Source organism: Plasmodium brasilianum, chromosome 4 (assembly GCF_023973825.1).
Source record: "Plasmodium brasilianum strain Bolivian I chromosome 4, whole genome shotgun sequence".
Classification (NCBI taxonomy): domain Eukaryota; phylum Apicomplexa; class Aconoidasida; order Haemosporida; family Plasmodiidae; genus Plasmodium; species Plasmodium brasilianum.
In genome coordinates this window covers 1139229-1158026 of record NC_090117.1, presented here as the reverse complement: position 1 = coordinate 1158026, position 18798 = coordinate 1139229, and the positions used below count along the sequence as shown (strand labels likewise).

Here is an 18798-nt window from a genome sequence, read left to right as displayed (position 1 = left end):
AAATTAAATATTTTAAAAAAAAAAGAAAAAAAAAGCAGGATCACTAAGAACAAAAAATGAATAGAATACTGTTTACTTATGAAAAACTCAATTCAACACAAAACATAGAATGTTTATAAGTGGAACAGTAATCTTTCATTTATAAATATATATTAACAATGTATTTCAAAATTTATATTCACTTCTTATATTTGTGTTAAATTAATGTTTGTTCATATATATTATTTTTTGTTATAGCATTTATTTAAGGTATTAAGAATACAATTTTAAAAAAAAGTAATTTTATTTTTTTGTTGTAATATATAAAAATAATTTATTGTTTAGAATTATAAATACCATAAGTTTTTTATATTAAAAAGATATTTCTGAGTTATTACAATATATATTTTCATATATATTAATAATCCTTCTATAATTAAGATTCCCAGTATAATAAGAAGTTTTTGTTCTATTTAAATTTATGAATGCGCATATAAAATATTCCATTCCCCAATTAACGTAATATAAAATATATAAATTTCCACATTAGAATAATTTTTTAATCTCTTTACTATTTAAAAACAATTGAATATAAAGTATAGTTTTATTCATTATAACTTTATCTGCGTCTGTTTAATTTGTAAAAATATATATATAAAATTACCCTTAATTTATAGGCTTACTGGTTATATATATACTAATTAATTAAGTGTTAATAATCATTTTTAATCATAATATTATTTAACGTTCCATGTTTTATAATATTATTCCAAAATATATTTATATAATTTTTGTATTATTTTATTTTATATAAAATGAACAGATAACAAAAAACTATATATGTAACCATTATTATATTGTGTTGTAATGTTTAAATATTTGCTAATTAGTTTTTATATCTATTTTATTTTTTATTCTTTTACGAGATAGCTTTTAATTGAATTTTTTTTTTTTTACAACTGTACTTAATATATTATCTAGAATATTATTATTCTCCTTTTTTCTATTTTATTTCATTTAAGCATTCTTCTAATATATTTTTTCATTGTGTTACCTTTTTTCATATATATATATATTCTTTTATTTTATATACTTTATTAATAACAAAAAATAAAATGTTCTAATTTTCACTGTTATCCCCATATTCCAGTATGTAGTGTAACACAATTGTCATATTTTCCCAAATTAAAAGAACGCACATAATTTAATAAATAAAGGAATACATACATGGAATAAACATAAAATGCATTAATTGACTTACAGTAATTCCATATATTATGATTATTAATGTTTGAAAATTTCGTGTGTTATGAGTATACCTACCGATAATATCTTTCATGCATTCATATTGATAAAATGACTGCTAGAGGTAATAATATTCACAGAAGTGCGAAACAAAGGAAAAACCTGGTTGGTAATTTACAAAAATTGTATTTGCTTAGATATTTTGAACGCATATAAAAAAAGAAAAATGGGCAGTATCCATTTTTCTAATTAATGTAAGTATTCTTTTGTTAAGAAAATTGTAAATAATAAAAAATGGAGTTTACATCCAAATGAATAAAAGGCTATATATTAGAAAAAAAATCAAGGCAAAGAAAACAACGATATATCTAAGAATAAATAATAAAAAATTTATAAAATTTTCTTCTATTTATCTACTAAAGTTAGCATATTCCATGCATTCATTATTTAGGTTTTATGCTTAGTAGTCAACGCTTAAGTTTCAGATTTTATATTATAATATCATATGGAATAGAGGTATTGAAATGGAACCCCAAATATTTGTTAACCATTCATATTTTTTATTAAATATTAATTATATATGTTCAATATACTAAAACGAGGTAGTATAATGTAAAAAAATTTTATAAATATTTGAATTTACGATAGTACTTATATAATCTTCATAATTAGAATTAAATAATACGTAGTTTAGTATATATTAAGTAAGCATATAATTCTCACTATAATAGGGTAATAAAATAATGTTATCCAAAAATTCATTCAAAAAAAAATTGAGGATATTACATAAATAAAGAAAACTTGTAAATATATTATTGATAAAATAAGGATATTATTGTTGTTAATTCAATATTTGTGTCACATTGCATATATAAAAAATTCATTATATAAAATATAATTATTATTTAAATACTAAAATAATTGCAAAGAAATTATCAGAAAATGAAATAATAAGCTTTGAAACATATAAACCAAAATAATTTTTTGAAAATATTTATATCATTTGAAAAAATATATTTAAACTTTGAAGTTTATATATACCTACTAAATAACTATCATTTTAAATCCTTCAAGGTATATCTTGTTCCGTAAATATACAATTATGGAAATAATAAATAATATAAATTAATGCATATATAAAATATAATTATTATTTAAATACTAAAATAATTGCAAAGAAATTATCAGAAAATGAAATAATAAGCTTTGAAACATATAAACCAAAATAATTTTTTGAAAATATTTATATCATTTGAAAAAATATATTTAAACTTTGAAGTTTATATATACCTACTAAATAACTATCATTTTAAATCCTTCAAGGTATATCTTGTTCCGTAAATATACAATTATGGAAATAATAAATAATATAAATTAATGCATATATAAAATATAAGTGATAAAATTCCTTTTCCTCATAAAACTCTAATGTGTTCAATATAAACATACAATGAAATATATTACACTAGTCAAATAATTATAAAAAAAATTTATAAAAAAACTTGGTACATCACTGATAATGTGAAAGCATTAATTGTATGCTCTCATTATGCTTTCTCTAATTAATAATAAAAATATGAATTACAATTACGTTAAAAAGTTAAAGAAATAAACAAACGACAGTATTACACTACGTTAACAAAATGATCATAATGCTTAAGAGAATATAAATATAATTAAACAAAATTACTTTTATATATATTTTCACTAACAAACATGAATATAATTCATGTACTCCAATTATACATATTAATATAAAAATTTTATATTCTTCTAATAGAGTTTTTAATGTAAAGTATTCCATTCTAAATAAACAAAAGCATTATCTATTCATACCTAATTAAAACTAATTCACAAAATTTATTTTTAGGTGACATAAAAAATAAAAACCATATAAAAGATAATTATATATTTTCAGTATAATATACATTAAAATAATTTATACAAAATAGAATTAACACTATAATAAGGAACAATATCAATTGATTTTTACTCTTCACCTTAATATAGAGTTTCATAGTACACAACTTGTTAAAAAATCATAAATTATCCATATTAAAAAATTATGTTATTTTATTGTTTATTTATAATTTTACATATATACAATAAAAAAAAATTTCAAATCCTTTTAATAAGATTCTTATTATACATATATTTTTTTTCATATATATCATAAAACTTATTTTGTAGAATAAATATTAAGTGCATTTCTAAGCAAAAAAAGAAATATATGTTAATACATATCAAAAAAACAAATTATATTCATATAGTATCACTAAATAAAAAAAAAGAGATATTCATTTGTAATTCAAAACAAATAATACAGTTTTTAATGTACGTAAAAAAATAATTATTATAATCTCCTATTTCGTAAAACAGAGACTACTTTTTTTTTTTATACATATATAATTTTATACATCACATTAATGAAATTATATGAGCTTTTCTTTTGAATATCAATATTAAAGCATATAGATATATTTATTTACTGAAAATCTAATTAAACACACAAATGTATATATTAACGATTGTACTGTGTTAAGCTAAAACATTACATTGATTACAAATTCAAAACATTAAAACATTCAAATTCACTAAAAAATTTATGCTTATTTACTTTATATGAAAATAATTATGCGTATGTATTTCGTATTATAAAAATTCTGTTACTGTATGTATTTCTATTTCACGTTCATTATTTTTAACAGTTCTACAAATCTTAATATTCCTTATAAAATGTATTTCTTACCAAAGGATTTAACAATGTTATAACAAATTTTACAATATCTTTCCTTTATTTTTTCGTATTTTGCAGTTTTTATAGAAACAAAAATAATACCTAATATAATCAAAATCATCAGAGATGTTAAAAGTACAAAAATTACATTGTATAGCACATTTGGTATAATTCCACGAGTTGGTCTTATATCTTCTTCACAGTACTCTAAAATTAATATAATAAATGTTATAAAAAGAGATAATCCAGTCAAAAAAACTAAAAAGGGTAGAGAAACTCCTAAATTCACCTTTTTATTTACAAATTTTTCTTTTAGCCTTTTTATTATTTCCCAAGTCATTTTTAATTATATATATAGGACCCAAAAGATTAAATAACCTTTTTTCAAAAAAGGCATCAATTTTACGAAGAAAAGTTTTTTTTCTCTTAGGTAACCTATTCCTTCCCTCTGTTTTTAAAAAAATTTCTTTTAGTTTTTCTCTTCCTGATTTAAGGCTCTCGCTATATTCATATATATATTTTCTTTCATGCGTTAATTTAGAGTCATCCTCATAATCCGATGTATCTTCAGCTGACCTTAAATCGATTGGATTCCCCGATAAAAGTCTATTATTTTTTAAACATAAATAACCATTCAATGAATACTTCTTATCTATTGAATTACCATAGTTAGAATAAATAAAAGAACAGAAACATTTGTTATGTATAAGTGTATATATTTGTAAACGAAGAAAACGTTATTGTTAAAAATAAAATTTAGAAACAAAAGAAAAAATGCGAAGTAATATTATAATACCACATTATTGTAATAATGGAATATACAAATGAAAAAAGAAAACATAAGCATTTTAAGATAAACGAAGCCCTTAATACCTTGCACAATTGTGCACATTAATACTAATATATGTTATGTAATAAAAATGTTAATTATATTTTTCTTCCTTCAAATTTTTGAAGAAACTTTTCATATTATTTTTGATTTTTCTCATTATATTTTATTTCAAACGTAAAAAATTGCATTTTCACATATATAGCTCATATTAAAAATTATACATTAAAAATAAAATTCATTTATAATAATTTCTATGTAGGATTTATCATATTAAAAATAAAATAATATAATATATAGAAGAATGTTATATAAGATAAAATAAAATGAAAAATTATTCAATCAGTGAACAAATTTTATTATTTATTTAAAAGAAAGTATAACATATAGAACTGTATACTTTTATATATTGTGAAATGTCATATGTACTTTTACATAGTTTCCAAATAATAATTCTAATTTTATAAATTTTCTTTCAGCATTTCCTTCTATATATAAATAATATTAATTATTGGTAGAAGTAAAAAAAATAAAGAAAGAATATGAAGTTATGAAATATACTTTTTCCCATATAAAATGTATATTGTTATACAACTAAAAAACTATATTTCCTTTTATAAACTATTATATATTAATAAACTACATAGTTACAAGTTGTTCTATGAATATAACTATACTTTTAAATGTATTACAATATAACTGTTATATTTTTGTATAGTTATTTCACAATTTAATAATTTGTATCTAAATTAGAACAAAAGTTATTATTTGAAGGAATATTTATAAATTCTTAAATTATTTATTATGTTTGTTACTTTTAAATATCTAAATATCTACATATATACAGAAATATTAATATAAAACAAAAATATAAGGTAATAGGGAATTTAGTACAAAAGTATTGTATGTAATTAAATAATTTCAAACATATTTATATCCTCATTACAAATGAAAAAAATAAAAAGAATACATACATAAAATAAATAAAAGGATAATACCACTAATATTTAAAAATACAAAAAAATGATTAATTTTTTAAATGATAAATACAGAAAGAATTTATAATATACTATTTTTTTTTTTTTTTAATTTTAAGAAGTATAAACAATTAATATTTTCATACAGTATAAAAATTTCTTGAAACAAAAAAATTATTCTCTATTCTGCTAAATTTATTACTTGTATATTTAGAATAGACACGATAATAACTTTAATTTGTTGTATTGAATAAAATATTATTATATATCAAAAACAAAAAGAAAAAAAAACATTAAGTTTATTTTCATATATTACTAAAATTAAAAGAAAAAAATTAATAAATTTAAAAAAAAAAAAATTTCCAAAACTTAATAAATTTAGAAAAAAAATCAGAAAAGAAAAGAATTATTACAATTAAAGTAATTTTTTTGAATTACTAATTAAAGTTGTAAAAATTGACATATTATTTTTTCATTCCATTACTTTTTATGCAAATGCTGTAACATTATACATGCTATTTCTTAAGTATACACTGAACTATTTCATGCACACATATTTTAAAGCGTTGAACAAAATATAATACTTAAAAAGAGGTTTAATACATTATATTTCGTACAGAATGCAACGTACAAATTTTATTACGAAATAAATTACAAAAAATTTTAAGCCTTATATAATACATTAGGATTATCATGTTAATTTGACCTTATTCTCAAACATTTTAGTGATTATTTATTTTTATCAAACTCTTTTTTTTAAGTATATTTTTTTATAAAAATATAGTTAAGTTTTTTTTTTGATATTGAAAGATTTAATAATAAAAATGTATTTATATAATAATTTGTACTTTAGCTACATCTAAAGGATTATGATTTTTTAACCAAAATGTAGTAATATGTAATTTGTTAATTATAATGAACTTAATTTGAATATATTAAATTTACTTTTTCCTATTGAGTTTTTTCTCATTTAAATAATTATATTAAAATTTTGGATAATGAACTTTTTTTAATGTAATTTTTTTCTTACACTTATATATATATGCTAACAAATAAGTTATTATAATAATTAAATAGTTCAATAACACGTTTAATATGCAATTTACCTTATTTGGGAACTTAATAAATGTATTATCTAATACAATGTTTGCAATACCTATAAACTTTTTTTTATGCTTATAAAAGCATTATTATCAGAATATAATCCTAATTTATTCAAAAAATAATCTAAAATAAAAATATATATTTTATTGGAAAAAAAAAAATCTTTATTTATGGATGATAATCAAATCTTTAATCGAAATGTAATTTATGTCTTATTATAAAAATAACTATTCTATGGGTTTTATTTTATAATTTAGATCATTCACATATCTTAATGAGTTCATAGGCCTAATAATTAATGTACTATTTCTCACGTTATAAATATATTTGATAAATTCAAAAATTCAGATTTATTTTTATGTTAAATAAAAATACAATATATATCTTATATTCAAAGCTTTAACAAAACATATAGGCATTACACCATATTATGTGTGTAAGTGTAATAAATAAAACTGTTTTTCCGATACATTTATGAGGCTCACGATGATTTAGAACATTAAAATAATTTATATATATCAAAGTTTTATATTTCAACGTTCAACACATAATATTAGTGTATGATATAATTAAAAATATTTTTTAAAAAAAACTTTTTTTAAATTACATAAAAAAACAAAACAAGTGATATATATTGTTAACAAAGTAAGTTTCTTATTACTTCCAATACGATGAGTGTGTTAACATCCATGAAATAAATTATTCATTAGATCTAATATAATTATTATTGAAATACGAAAATAATATTACAGAATATACAATTAAATGAAATATAAACTTTCTATTATTTAAACCAAAATAAATAATTTTTAGAAACTGAGAAATAAAGAAAGAAATCAAAGGGATTATCTATTAATATTATCTTAATTATTGTCCAATTATTTAATCTATTAAAGTTATAAAAAATATATAAATTATTTATATATATTTTTTCAATATAATATATATTCATTTAATTTGTTAAATATTGAATTAATACTACAATTAGGTACAAAAATAATACAAAAATTAGATTAAAAACTTCACACAACTGTAATTATCCAGAATATTCAAGATAATCTGCAATTATAATTAATCCATAATTAAAAAGTATATTTTTTCTTTATATATTTAGAATATTACATTCATACTATGAAAAAAAACTGAACGTATATATAAAAATATTTTTACGAAATATATGATTTATGACATATTTTACATAAAAATCATCATGAATAATAAATATTATTTTTTAAATAAAAAAAAATACATGTATACAACAGTGGACGAAATATATGCAATTTATTTCATTATATACAATAAAAGATGCATTTTTTTAATTATAAAATAATACATTTACTTAATAAACTGAACAAATCATAATTATAGATTACAACACGATATAATATGGAAATCGAAATATTTTAATATAAATTTAAATTATTACAAATTATTATAACTATGTAAACTGTGCTATTTATATTCATTATAAAGCACAACACTATATTTTTCATGGAATATATATTTAAATAAACAAATATATATATTAAACAATAACAGTTAATCAAGACACAGTAATAATTAAAAAAATGAATTCGAAAAAATTAAAACATTCAATTTCAAAAAAAAACGAAGAATATATATATTAATTGTTGAAAATCAAAAAGCCTATACATTACATGTATATTATAATATTTTACAAATTTTTTGTGCCTTTTAAATATATCAACAAATATATTGCAGATATTACTTCATATTAAAGACTTCTTTACAAAATGATATATATTTCTTATTATTTATTTTGTTCGTTCATTAACTTAATTTTATTATATTTTTCATTATTTCTTAAGATTTTATAAATCACTGTTATAACTATAATCGATAATTCAATGAGAATTATACTAAATACTGCTATAAAAAGATATAATTTTTGTGTCTTGTCCAACCCTGCTATAGCATCTTTCAAAGGTTCTAAGAATGAAAGACTTGTAATTGACGTCAACATTTGAGTTAAAGACTCCATTCCTGACATTACTGGTACTCCTATTCCAAACAAAGAAATAATAAAAAATACAGCAACAACATAACCATAATTTCTAAATTTTAATTTCTTTAAAGATATATCACAAATTCTTCTCTTTTTTTCAATATAGTTATCATAATCCTTTTTTTTAATTAATTTTTTTTCAAAATGGAAATATTTTCCATCAAACATTCCATTATTATTATCCACAACTTCTATGTAGTATTTCCCCATATTTGAAAAATTTTTATTGGTATCTTTCTTTTTTCCTTTAACCCCTTTTATATTATTAGATATATCTTTTTGTTCATGTACAGCACTATTTAGATACTTTTCATTTGACCATGTATTATTTAAATCCTTATTATTTTTATATTTTGCTAGACATCTACAGTTCCTTATATCTAATTTAATAATAATATTACAGTCCTGACTTAAAGATTTGCTAGCCTTACTCTAAAAACAGTGTACATATTTTTTATATAATAAAATAAGTTATCTAATAGTAATAAAAAAATTTAATAAAAACGAAAAATAAAAAATATTAATAACACAAAAATGCTTAAAAATAATGATATACCGCATCTTTGTTAAAATGACAAATTAAACTTAAAAAGGCATACACAACAATTTTTATAATAACTAGTAAGTTCATTTTTTGTTCCATCATATAAATTTTTAATATTTTAATATATTCAAAAATGGAAAAATTAACAATAATATAATTTTAATAATAAAGTATCCTATATTTATTCAAAATGATTTCTTTTATTAATGCTTCTTAAATACATAGTAAAATGTATATAGTTATAATGGATTTTACTCCTTATACCAAGTAATGTGACGAGAGATATATCTTATAAAATTTTTATGATAATTTTATATTTAAAAATCATGTTTTCATTAAAATGATTTAAATCTATCCATATATATTCAAAATATATAATTTAATTATCTAATGTAGTGCACTAAATATTTAATTTTTTAATAAAACATTTCTAAATAAATAAAAAAAAAAAAAACGAGTCAATAAAATTTCGAAATATTATTATTATATATAATATAGAACGTAGAGAATACAGGAAATACACTGTTCTATATATCAATACAATAAGTACAAAAATCATAAAAATCTTCTCCTATTAATAATTCTAAAAGTAAAAATATTATATTTTAGAAAAACCCATTATTATTCTTAAAAAATACTAATTATTATAACAATTTAACTACAGCAAAAATATATTTAAGAAATAATATTTTGTGTTATATTAACTATAGCAGATGTATTATTTAATCCATAAGCAAACATAATCTTTTATAGTCAATAAAATAATAAAAATCAAACAAATTATATTAATATGCTACTATGAAATTTATGAAAGAATATATATTTTAATAGTAAATAACTTATTTTATTTTATTTTTTTTTTGTATGATAATTCTTGAAAAAATATTTTTTTATTATGTTTAATTAAAACTATTATTTCTATGAAAAAATCTTAATATGAATTTACTTAATTTTCTTTATATTTTTTTTATTAATTATACATACTCAGAAAGAATATTAATATAAAAAAAAAAAATATACTGTTAAAATATAATTATTCCATATGTCTATGCTTATTATATATATATTTTAAATGGATTAAAATATTTTTAAAGATTATAGTGATATTAAATATTAAAAATATATATATGTATATATATATATATTTATATTAAAATTTTTATTATCTATATTTTCATTTTAACAAGGTAGTATTCTCTTACATTTTATTATTATTTTTTCTGCATCACACATATATTTTCAGAAAAACAAAAACATGCATGCACTATTTCATTAAATAAGTAATACATTCATAATTATACGCAATTTTGATAAATAAAACATATATTAAAATGATATTATAATTTTCGTTTAAATATATATAAAAGAAAATTTAATACATTAAACTTTTTCATGATAATCACGAGTAAAAAATTTTCTCAGGAAAAATTAAATATAACACACTTGCTTAATTAAGCTTTGTAAAAAGAATTATAAAAATTTTTAAAAAGATCTTCATAAAATTTATCTAACGAGTAAAAAATTTGTTATATATTTATTAATTACTATAAAAAAAAAGTAATAAATTCATTTTTTCAACTTTTATTTACTTTAATGAGTATTATAAATATAAAAGAATTAGCCAACGTCAGTATATAGCATAATTTATCTATGTATTCTTAACAGAAAGTGAACACTCAATATATTTATGTATAACCATAAAAAATAGCACACATGTAAAGAAAAACCTAAATGTTATATTAACCTTCTCGAAAATATGTATTAATACTTAATACCCCTCGTCATAATATAACACTTTACAAACTTATACATATATTTCAAAATTTTGCTAATATTAAAAAGATAATAAAAGAATATATATATATTATCTACTAGCATGTTATTGTAGTTAATCCACTAATTTAACATTTTAATAATATAAAAATATATGTAGTTTATTTATATGTGAATTTTCCATATAATACATCTTTTATTCATATTTTCAAAATTCACTTAACACCATATTTGGGCTGAATAATAAAATAATAAATGTTTTTAGCTTCTCATACATTTATAACTATTTATAACATTTTTATTAAGGAAATATAAACAATATATACATCAAAAAGGTATATTTATATTATATATTTTTAATTTTCCATTTAATACATGCAAAAAAAAAAAAAACATTTCCTGTTAAATTGAACTTTACAGAAAATTTATTTTATAAAATATTTTTCATAAAACATATATTATAGAATTAAAAATAATTTTTTTATTAATAATATGTATAAATCAAAAAAACAATATTCTCTTCGTTTCATTAAATACAAAAGAAGATAAAGCTATTATTATTATTTTAAAACTAAAAAAAATATTTATTAATAACATAAACAAATAATAATTTTTTACGATAAAATGAAAACAAAATATAAAACAGTAATATTTATATGAAATATAAATTATAACACGACTATAAAATTAAGTAAATTGTTCCATTATATAACAACTTCTATACATAAAAACATATATTTTTCACAAAATCGAATTATATATAAAACTATGTGGATAAAATCATCCTATTTAATTAATAATAAACAATACAATAAAATAAATATTTAAAAACATTAAAAATATTTAGATTATGAAGAAACTAAGAACATATTTTATTATTATTGTATATCAAAAAGAATCAGTATGAGCATTTATAAAATTTGAGTAAATTGATTGTATGTTTATTAAGTATAGTACTAAGGATTCTATAGGTATTATTTCATACTAAAAATTTCTATATACAAAGGAATATATTCCTTTTTACATATTTTACCTTTCCCTGAACTTAGCATTTTGATATTTAACTTTTTTATGGTAATAAATAGTTCCTCATATAACAGTTACACCTAATATAAATAAAGGTAGTAAACATATTAAAAGATTCAAAGACCCGTTTACATAACTGTTGTATCCACATATCCATTCACTAGAAGATACAGTAACATAAAACACATTTAACATCGGATAATAACTATATCTCTCAAATAATTTATGTAAAGTTTAGAACTACTTTTTTGAACAGATATTCAATAAATTAGTAAACCCATTTAAAAGCCCATAATTACAGGAATAATCTAATATTAGTTATATTAAGAACGACATGAATAATAACAAAAGCAGAGCAAAGCGTCCTCTGTATTTCTTACATATCATTTTTTTGTATGTTTTATCACTAATTATACTGCTGTTTTTAAAAAATTCTATAACATATATTTCTTTGATTATCTTTTTTTACAAGTGAGAATATTTTTTAGTTTCAAATATACAATTTTTTTTTTCAAAACTTCTTTATTTTGTTTTTGTTCTTTGACAAACATACATTTAATTGATTCTTATTTCTTTTGACTTTTTTCTTATCATCAGATAATTAGCTTTTATTGTCTACTCCATTATTTAGTATTTCTTCTGAACTTATAATATTTGAATACTTATTTTGTTTACATTGTTCTAACAATCGATAACTTCTCATATCTAATTTACTGCAGAGGATGTTACTCCCCTCCTCATAGTAATTAAGCGTACTCTGAAAAAACAAAGAAAGCATTTGATTTTTAAGAAATAAATCTATTTTTTACAAAAATTAGTATTAATAAAAATTAAAACGAAAAATATTAGTAATTCGAATACCCTTAGACAGTATTAATTTATTACGTTGTTGTAAAAATGATAAATTCTAGTTAATAGAACAAACGTAGCAATTTTAATAAAAAAGTGTAAATTGTTTTTATCTTACATAATATATATTTCTAATATTCTAACGTATTCAATAAGAAAAAAATTAAAATTATATAATTTAGATGAAAAATATGAAAATGTATTTATATATATATTAATTGTTTTTTAATATTATATTGTAATAACATAACTAATACATATAACTATAATGTTTTTTAAACAGAGATAAAAAAAAATAAATTAAAAAATATATTATAAAATGTTTGTTTTAATTTTTTTTTTAATATACTAACTTTAATTAAAAGAATATAAGTACATTAATAGTTATTCAAAATATGTACAATCATTATTTTATATAGTAGAATAATTAGACAATTCTCTAATTCTTTTCAAAATAAAGTTGAAAAAGATATATTTTATTTCTTAATATTTCCAAATTTTGAGTTAACATAAAATTTAAAAATTATAGATAATGCACTGTTCTACTTATAAAAAGAATAATTATTAATTTCAGTTATGTTTTCCATTTATCGATTGTCTTTTTAAAATATTATATTTTGGAAAAAGTGCTTTTTACTAATAAAATATTTATTATAATTATATTAAAATAATAATAGTATTAAACGACAATAAGAACATTTTATACTATATTAATAATAAAACATACACTTTTATTGTATATAATATACATACATGATAAAACATATATGATACTATATAATCAATTAAAAAATGTATATTGTAAAGGTTAATAAAATCACATACTCTATTTTTTCAATATCATTTTTGAATGTTATAATTTTTAATTTTGTGAAATTTATACTATTGTTTCTAAATCAAATTTTTATAAATTTAACTAATTATTATTCTTAATTTTTTTTTTATATTATATATATACATACATAAGAAATATAACAAAAAAAAAAATGAAAATATGTATAATTATCATTTTAATAAAATATAATAATATCAGGTTATCCTTGGTTTAATAATGTATTTGTTTAATATTACCACTAACAAAAATACATATCCTTTTTTGTTATGAAATTATTTATCATAAACTTTTGAGTCATTTTTATGAAATGCATTACATAAACAATTAAACAAATGTAATAAAAAAATTATAAATGTATATATCATTTCGCTTATTCGAGAAAAATTGAAATGCTCAATTTAATAGTCCAATATAAGTACATACTAGAAATTAAAACTTTTGTATCACTTTATTATAATATTCTACTAATAATTTGAACCATAAGTCAAAACCGCTATATTTGTATTTATATTACAAGAAGAAAAAAATATGATTTCTTAAATTATAATAACATCAAATATGAATAATAAAAGAAAATAAAAATGTAAAATTAATTTTAGTAAAAGAACATCTTTAGTGCTTATAATAATTTTTTAAAATTTTTTATAAAATAACTGTGTAAAATAATATTGTTAAGAGATATGAAAAGATAATATATAATAAAAATTAGTAAAATATACTGTATATTAATTTTTTCCTTGAACATTTTATAAAGGAGAGAACACTATATTTATTTTTTATTCATTTACAAATAATTACTACAAAAAATTATATATTATATTATTACATTTATTCAGCTAATATAAAAGTAATACATAAGATATTTTATTAATTATACCTATAATATTAAGAAATATTTATATTCCAATATTTTATTCCTTACAATTTGTCCTACCTTGTAAATAGGATAAATAAAAAATATTATATATAAAATATATTATTTTAATTCTATAATAATAAATTAATACCAATTCTTCAAATTAAATTACTTTTTTAAAAATTAAATAGATAAAATAATAAACATATCAAATTTCTGTATACAACTTATAACTCATATTACCTAATAACATTTCACAAAACTAAGACATTTATTTTTGTATTCAACGCTGTTATATGTTTATAATATATAAATACAGTTATAAACATATTTGTAGAAGTTACATTTTTACTTATCCTAAAGAGTTCTATTACTTTAATGATACATTGCCTAGTATTACAATTTCTTATTTATATAAAAAAAAATATAACATCTTAATAATTTATACATTATCTTATAAAGAATATGTAACAATACAAATTATGAAAATTTTAATCCATATAATTAATGGACATACTTAAATTCTCATGAAGCATGGTCATTTATGAGAATAATTATTTTTTTCTAAATTAATTTTTAATGTTATATTTATTTAAAATATTCATGTTAATTTAAACTAATTTATTATCCATATTTATCCAAATGAAAAAATAATCTCTAAATTATTATCATTTTTTCTTGATAAATTTAATTTTTTCCTGAGTAAATGTATACGACATAAATGATTAGTATTTTTAAATATATATATATATATATATAAAACCTTTAATCATTTTAGACTTCTAGGTATAATTTCAATTATATTACACAATTCCAAAGCAATACTCCTTTTACAATAACATATTATGGTTCTTCTAAAATATAATGTTATATAATGATGAGAATAAGACTTTAACTATTTAAGTGACTTAAAAATTGATGATATTGTAATATATATTTTTTTAGTGAAACCTTTTATTTTCTTGTTTCCACTTATTAACAGATTTCCAGTGATATTTACTATAATTCTATTACGTCTTTTTATCTATGTTATTACTAATATAACTACTAAAATATGTCGACAAAAACATATACAATTTTTTTAATAACGAAAATGCGTGACGTTTCTATTTCCATCTTCATTGTTTTGTAAAATGATACATTTTTAACTTAATTCCAGTGCTTTATTGATATTAATTTTTTTTTAATTAATATACTACATGCAAAAATTATTTATTGCATTCATACTTTATAAGCTCACATGCACTTAACTAATATATAATTTACAAAAAAAAAAAAAAAGTTATAATGTTTAATATGCCATTCATATAATATATAATTATAAAAATATACATAACGAAATGTAGAAAAAATATAAATAAAATAATAAAATTTTTTTTACTATATATATATTCCTTTTATTATACATAAAAGTTAGGAGAATCACATAAAAACAATTAAAAAAAAAAAAAAAACATTATATGCTACATATATATAACAATATTTTATATCAACAAGAAATTGGAATATATAATATTATTAAAATTTCAATAATATTAGTAAGTAAATTTAATCATATATAGACATAAAATTACTAAAAAAAAAAAGTTGTTTATATTCATTCTTCCACTACATAAAAAGTTATAAAACTTTTAAACCACTTTGTTCCCTACATAACGTTTTAATTATTATTAAAAAAAAAAATTCACAATAATACAAAAAAGACAAAGAAAAATAAGTGAAATTTTATTATCATACATATTATTTGAGTTTACTTCACATGACCTAACTTATTAAGTTTCATTAATCTACGTTCTTTAAATTTATTCTTTATTCTTATAAAATAAATTTATATCTTAATCGAAATTAAATATATTATAACAATAATTATACAACTATAAGCAGTATTTTTTGTATATATAAACTAACAAAAAATAAAAATACAACTACCTTCATTTGCTCAATTCCTTCATCTTCCAAACTAGACACGTTTATTTTTAATTTTAAAGGAATAATACATTTTTTTATCTACTCAGCACGTAACCATGTGTGAATTGATAAAAATAAAAAATTAATTAAGATTATTTTTTTTTATATTAACAAATATAAATTGTCACATTATATCATTTAAATTATATAAAATGTGTTTTTCTATATTCATCTTAACACATATATATTTGTCATAATAATTTAATTAAATATAGAAATATATATAAGAAACATAATATTTGATTAACCTAAAAAATAATTTAAAATACAAATATTAAATCATTAAAACAATTGAATTGACAAAAAAATTAACAGACTATATTTTTTAGATCGTCGTATGAAAAGTTTTGATAGATGCAGTTGTATTTATGAAATCTACACAATCATATGTATGTTTGTTTTTTGTATATATAAAATGGAAAACCAAAGTTCTAAATAGTGATAAAATAATACTTAATATAGAGACGGAAAAAATGTATTATTCAACTTTTCTTTTATGCTTATAAACTTGTCATATTTTAGAATTTTTTTAAGGATATATATGACTACAACTATAACTATAAACGTTAATATAAGGAATGAAAAACGAAAATCATTATTTGCCAAGCACGACAACACTTCATTACAACCTTCACTTGATTCACTTCCAAATAATCCTACATTTACTAGTATTACAACTGGTATAAATAAAATACATGTAACATAAAACATAATTTTTTTTAATTCTATCTTGTTTCTCAAATGATTAAAATCAGAAATCTTAAAATCTCTTACTTTATTTTTAAAATATATTTTGTCAATCCTTCTTTTTTCGCAATACGAATCTTTCCCTAAATGTAAAGATGATTTAATTTTTCTCGCATGTTCATAGTTACCCTTATTATTTAATGGACATTCATATGGCTGTTTGTTTTTTGTTTTTTTGGTCACTTTTTCATGATTAGCTGGGTACAATTTTCTGTACTCTTCAATAGTTGGGTAATCTCCTTTTACCCATACAATATTCGAACCCTTTTTTTTTTTACTTTTTGTTAGTATTCGATAAGTTCTTATATCTAATTTTCCATCAACATGGTGCTTTTCATCGAAACATCTATTTAAGTAACTCTAAAAATAAAAAATATTCATGATTTAAAAAAATAATAAATTTTATACCAAAAAATATATTAATAGAAGTAAAGCACAAACAACATAAATAATAAAAATATCCTTAAATAATATAATCATACCACATTATCCTTAATATTATATACCCACGTTAAAAAGATAAAAGTAGAAATTTTAATGTAAAAGGGTGCCCTGAATTTTTTTTCCATGATATACATTTTTAATATGGTAATATTTTATGAAAAAAATTAACCATACATAACATTTTCTTAATGTTAAGGATACTATATTTTTTTTAATTTCTTTTTTTTTTCTTAAAAATCTGATAAAATGTATATAACTATAATGCATTTTACAAAGTTCAAAAATAAAAATAGCTTTAAAAATTCATCATCAAATTTTCATCTTAATGTTATAAAAAGCTTCAATTAAAATAAAATAATTTCAATTTATATTAGTAATTATTCAAAATATATGATTTAATTAATGCTATTATGATTGCATAATTTTTTATTTAATACATTTCTAACTAAAATTATAAAAAATGTATTATTTTTTATTATTTCGAAATAATGAATTTACTTTTACAACATGACATGTATAATATATAGAAAAAACCTTGATCTATATATTAAGAAAATATTTACAAATCTTAATGACTCTTTCTTAATAATTCTAATTATATGAACATATTATTTTTGAAAATTGGTTATTGTAAAAAAAAAGAATTATTACAACAATATTAATGGCTCTAAAAATAAATTAAAAAATATATTATTTTGTTACAGCATATTGTTCTACATTAACAATAAAACTTGTATAACCTTAGTGTCTATTTTATGTTTAAAAAAAAGTACATAATGAAAAAATGTATGAAGACAAATAAAAAGAGATTTTTCACTTATTCATCATAATTTATACGTTTAATTTACATAATTATTTA

General features: G+C 18.1%; 2 protein-coding genes and 1 pseudogene across 3 annotated transcripts; all 3 read right to left on the bottom strand.

The window, feature by feature from the left end:
* Nucleotides 1-3953: 3953 nt before the first annotated feature.
* MKS88_001251 lies at nt 3954-4853 on the bottom strand (annotated as a pseudogene). The gene is made up of 3 exons: nt 4835-4853; nt 4263-4613; nt 3957-4168 (listed from the first exon to the last, which is right to left on the bottom strand). Coding segments are annotated over exons 1-3 (582 nt in total).
* A 3789-nt stretch (nt 4854-8642) lies between these two features.
* Nucleotides 8643-9540, bottom strand: MKS88_001250 (uncharacterized protein; the record flags this gene model as incomplete). Its single annotated transcript, XM_067214162.1, has 2 exons — nt 8643-9329; nt 9454-9540. The coding sequence occupies 2 exons, from the start codon at nt 9538-9540 to the stop codon at nt 8643-8645; spliced, it is 774 nt and encodes a 257-aa protein (XP_067075176.1).
* Nucleotides 9541-17201: 7661 nt separating this feature from the next.
* MKS88_001249 (uncharacterized protein) lies at nt 17202-18064 on the bottom strand (the record flags this gene model as incomplete). The annotated part of the gene is made up of 2 exons (XM_067214161.1): nt 17202-17855; nt 17978-18064. The coding sequence occupies 2 exons, from the start codon at nt 18062-18064 to the stop codon at nt 17202-17204; spliced, it is 741 nt and encodes a 246-aa protein (XP_067075175.1).
* Nucleotides 18065-18798: the final 734 nt, after the last annotated feature.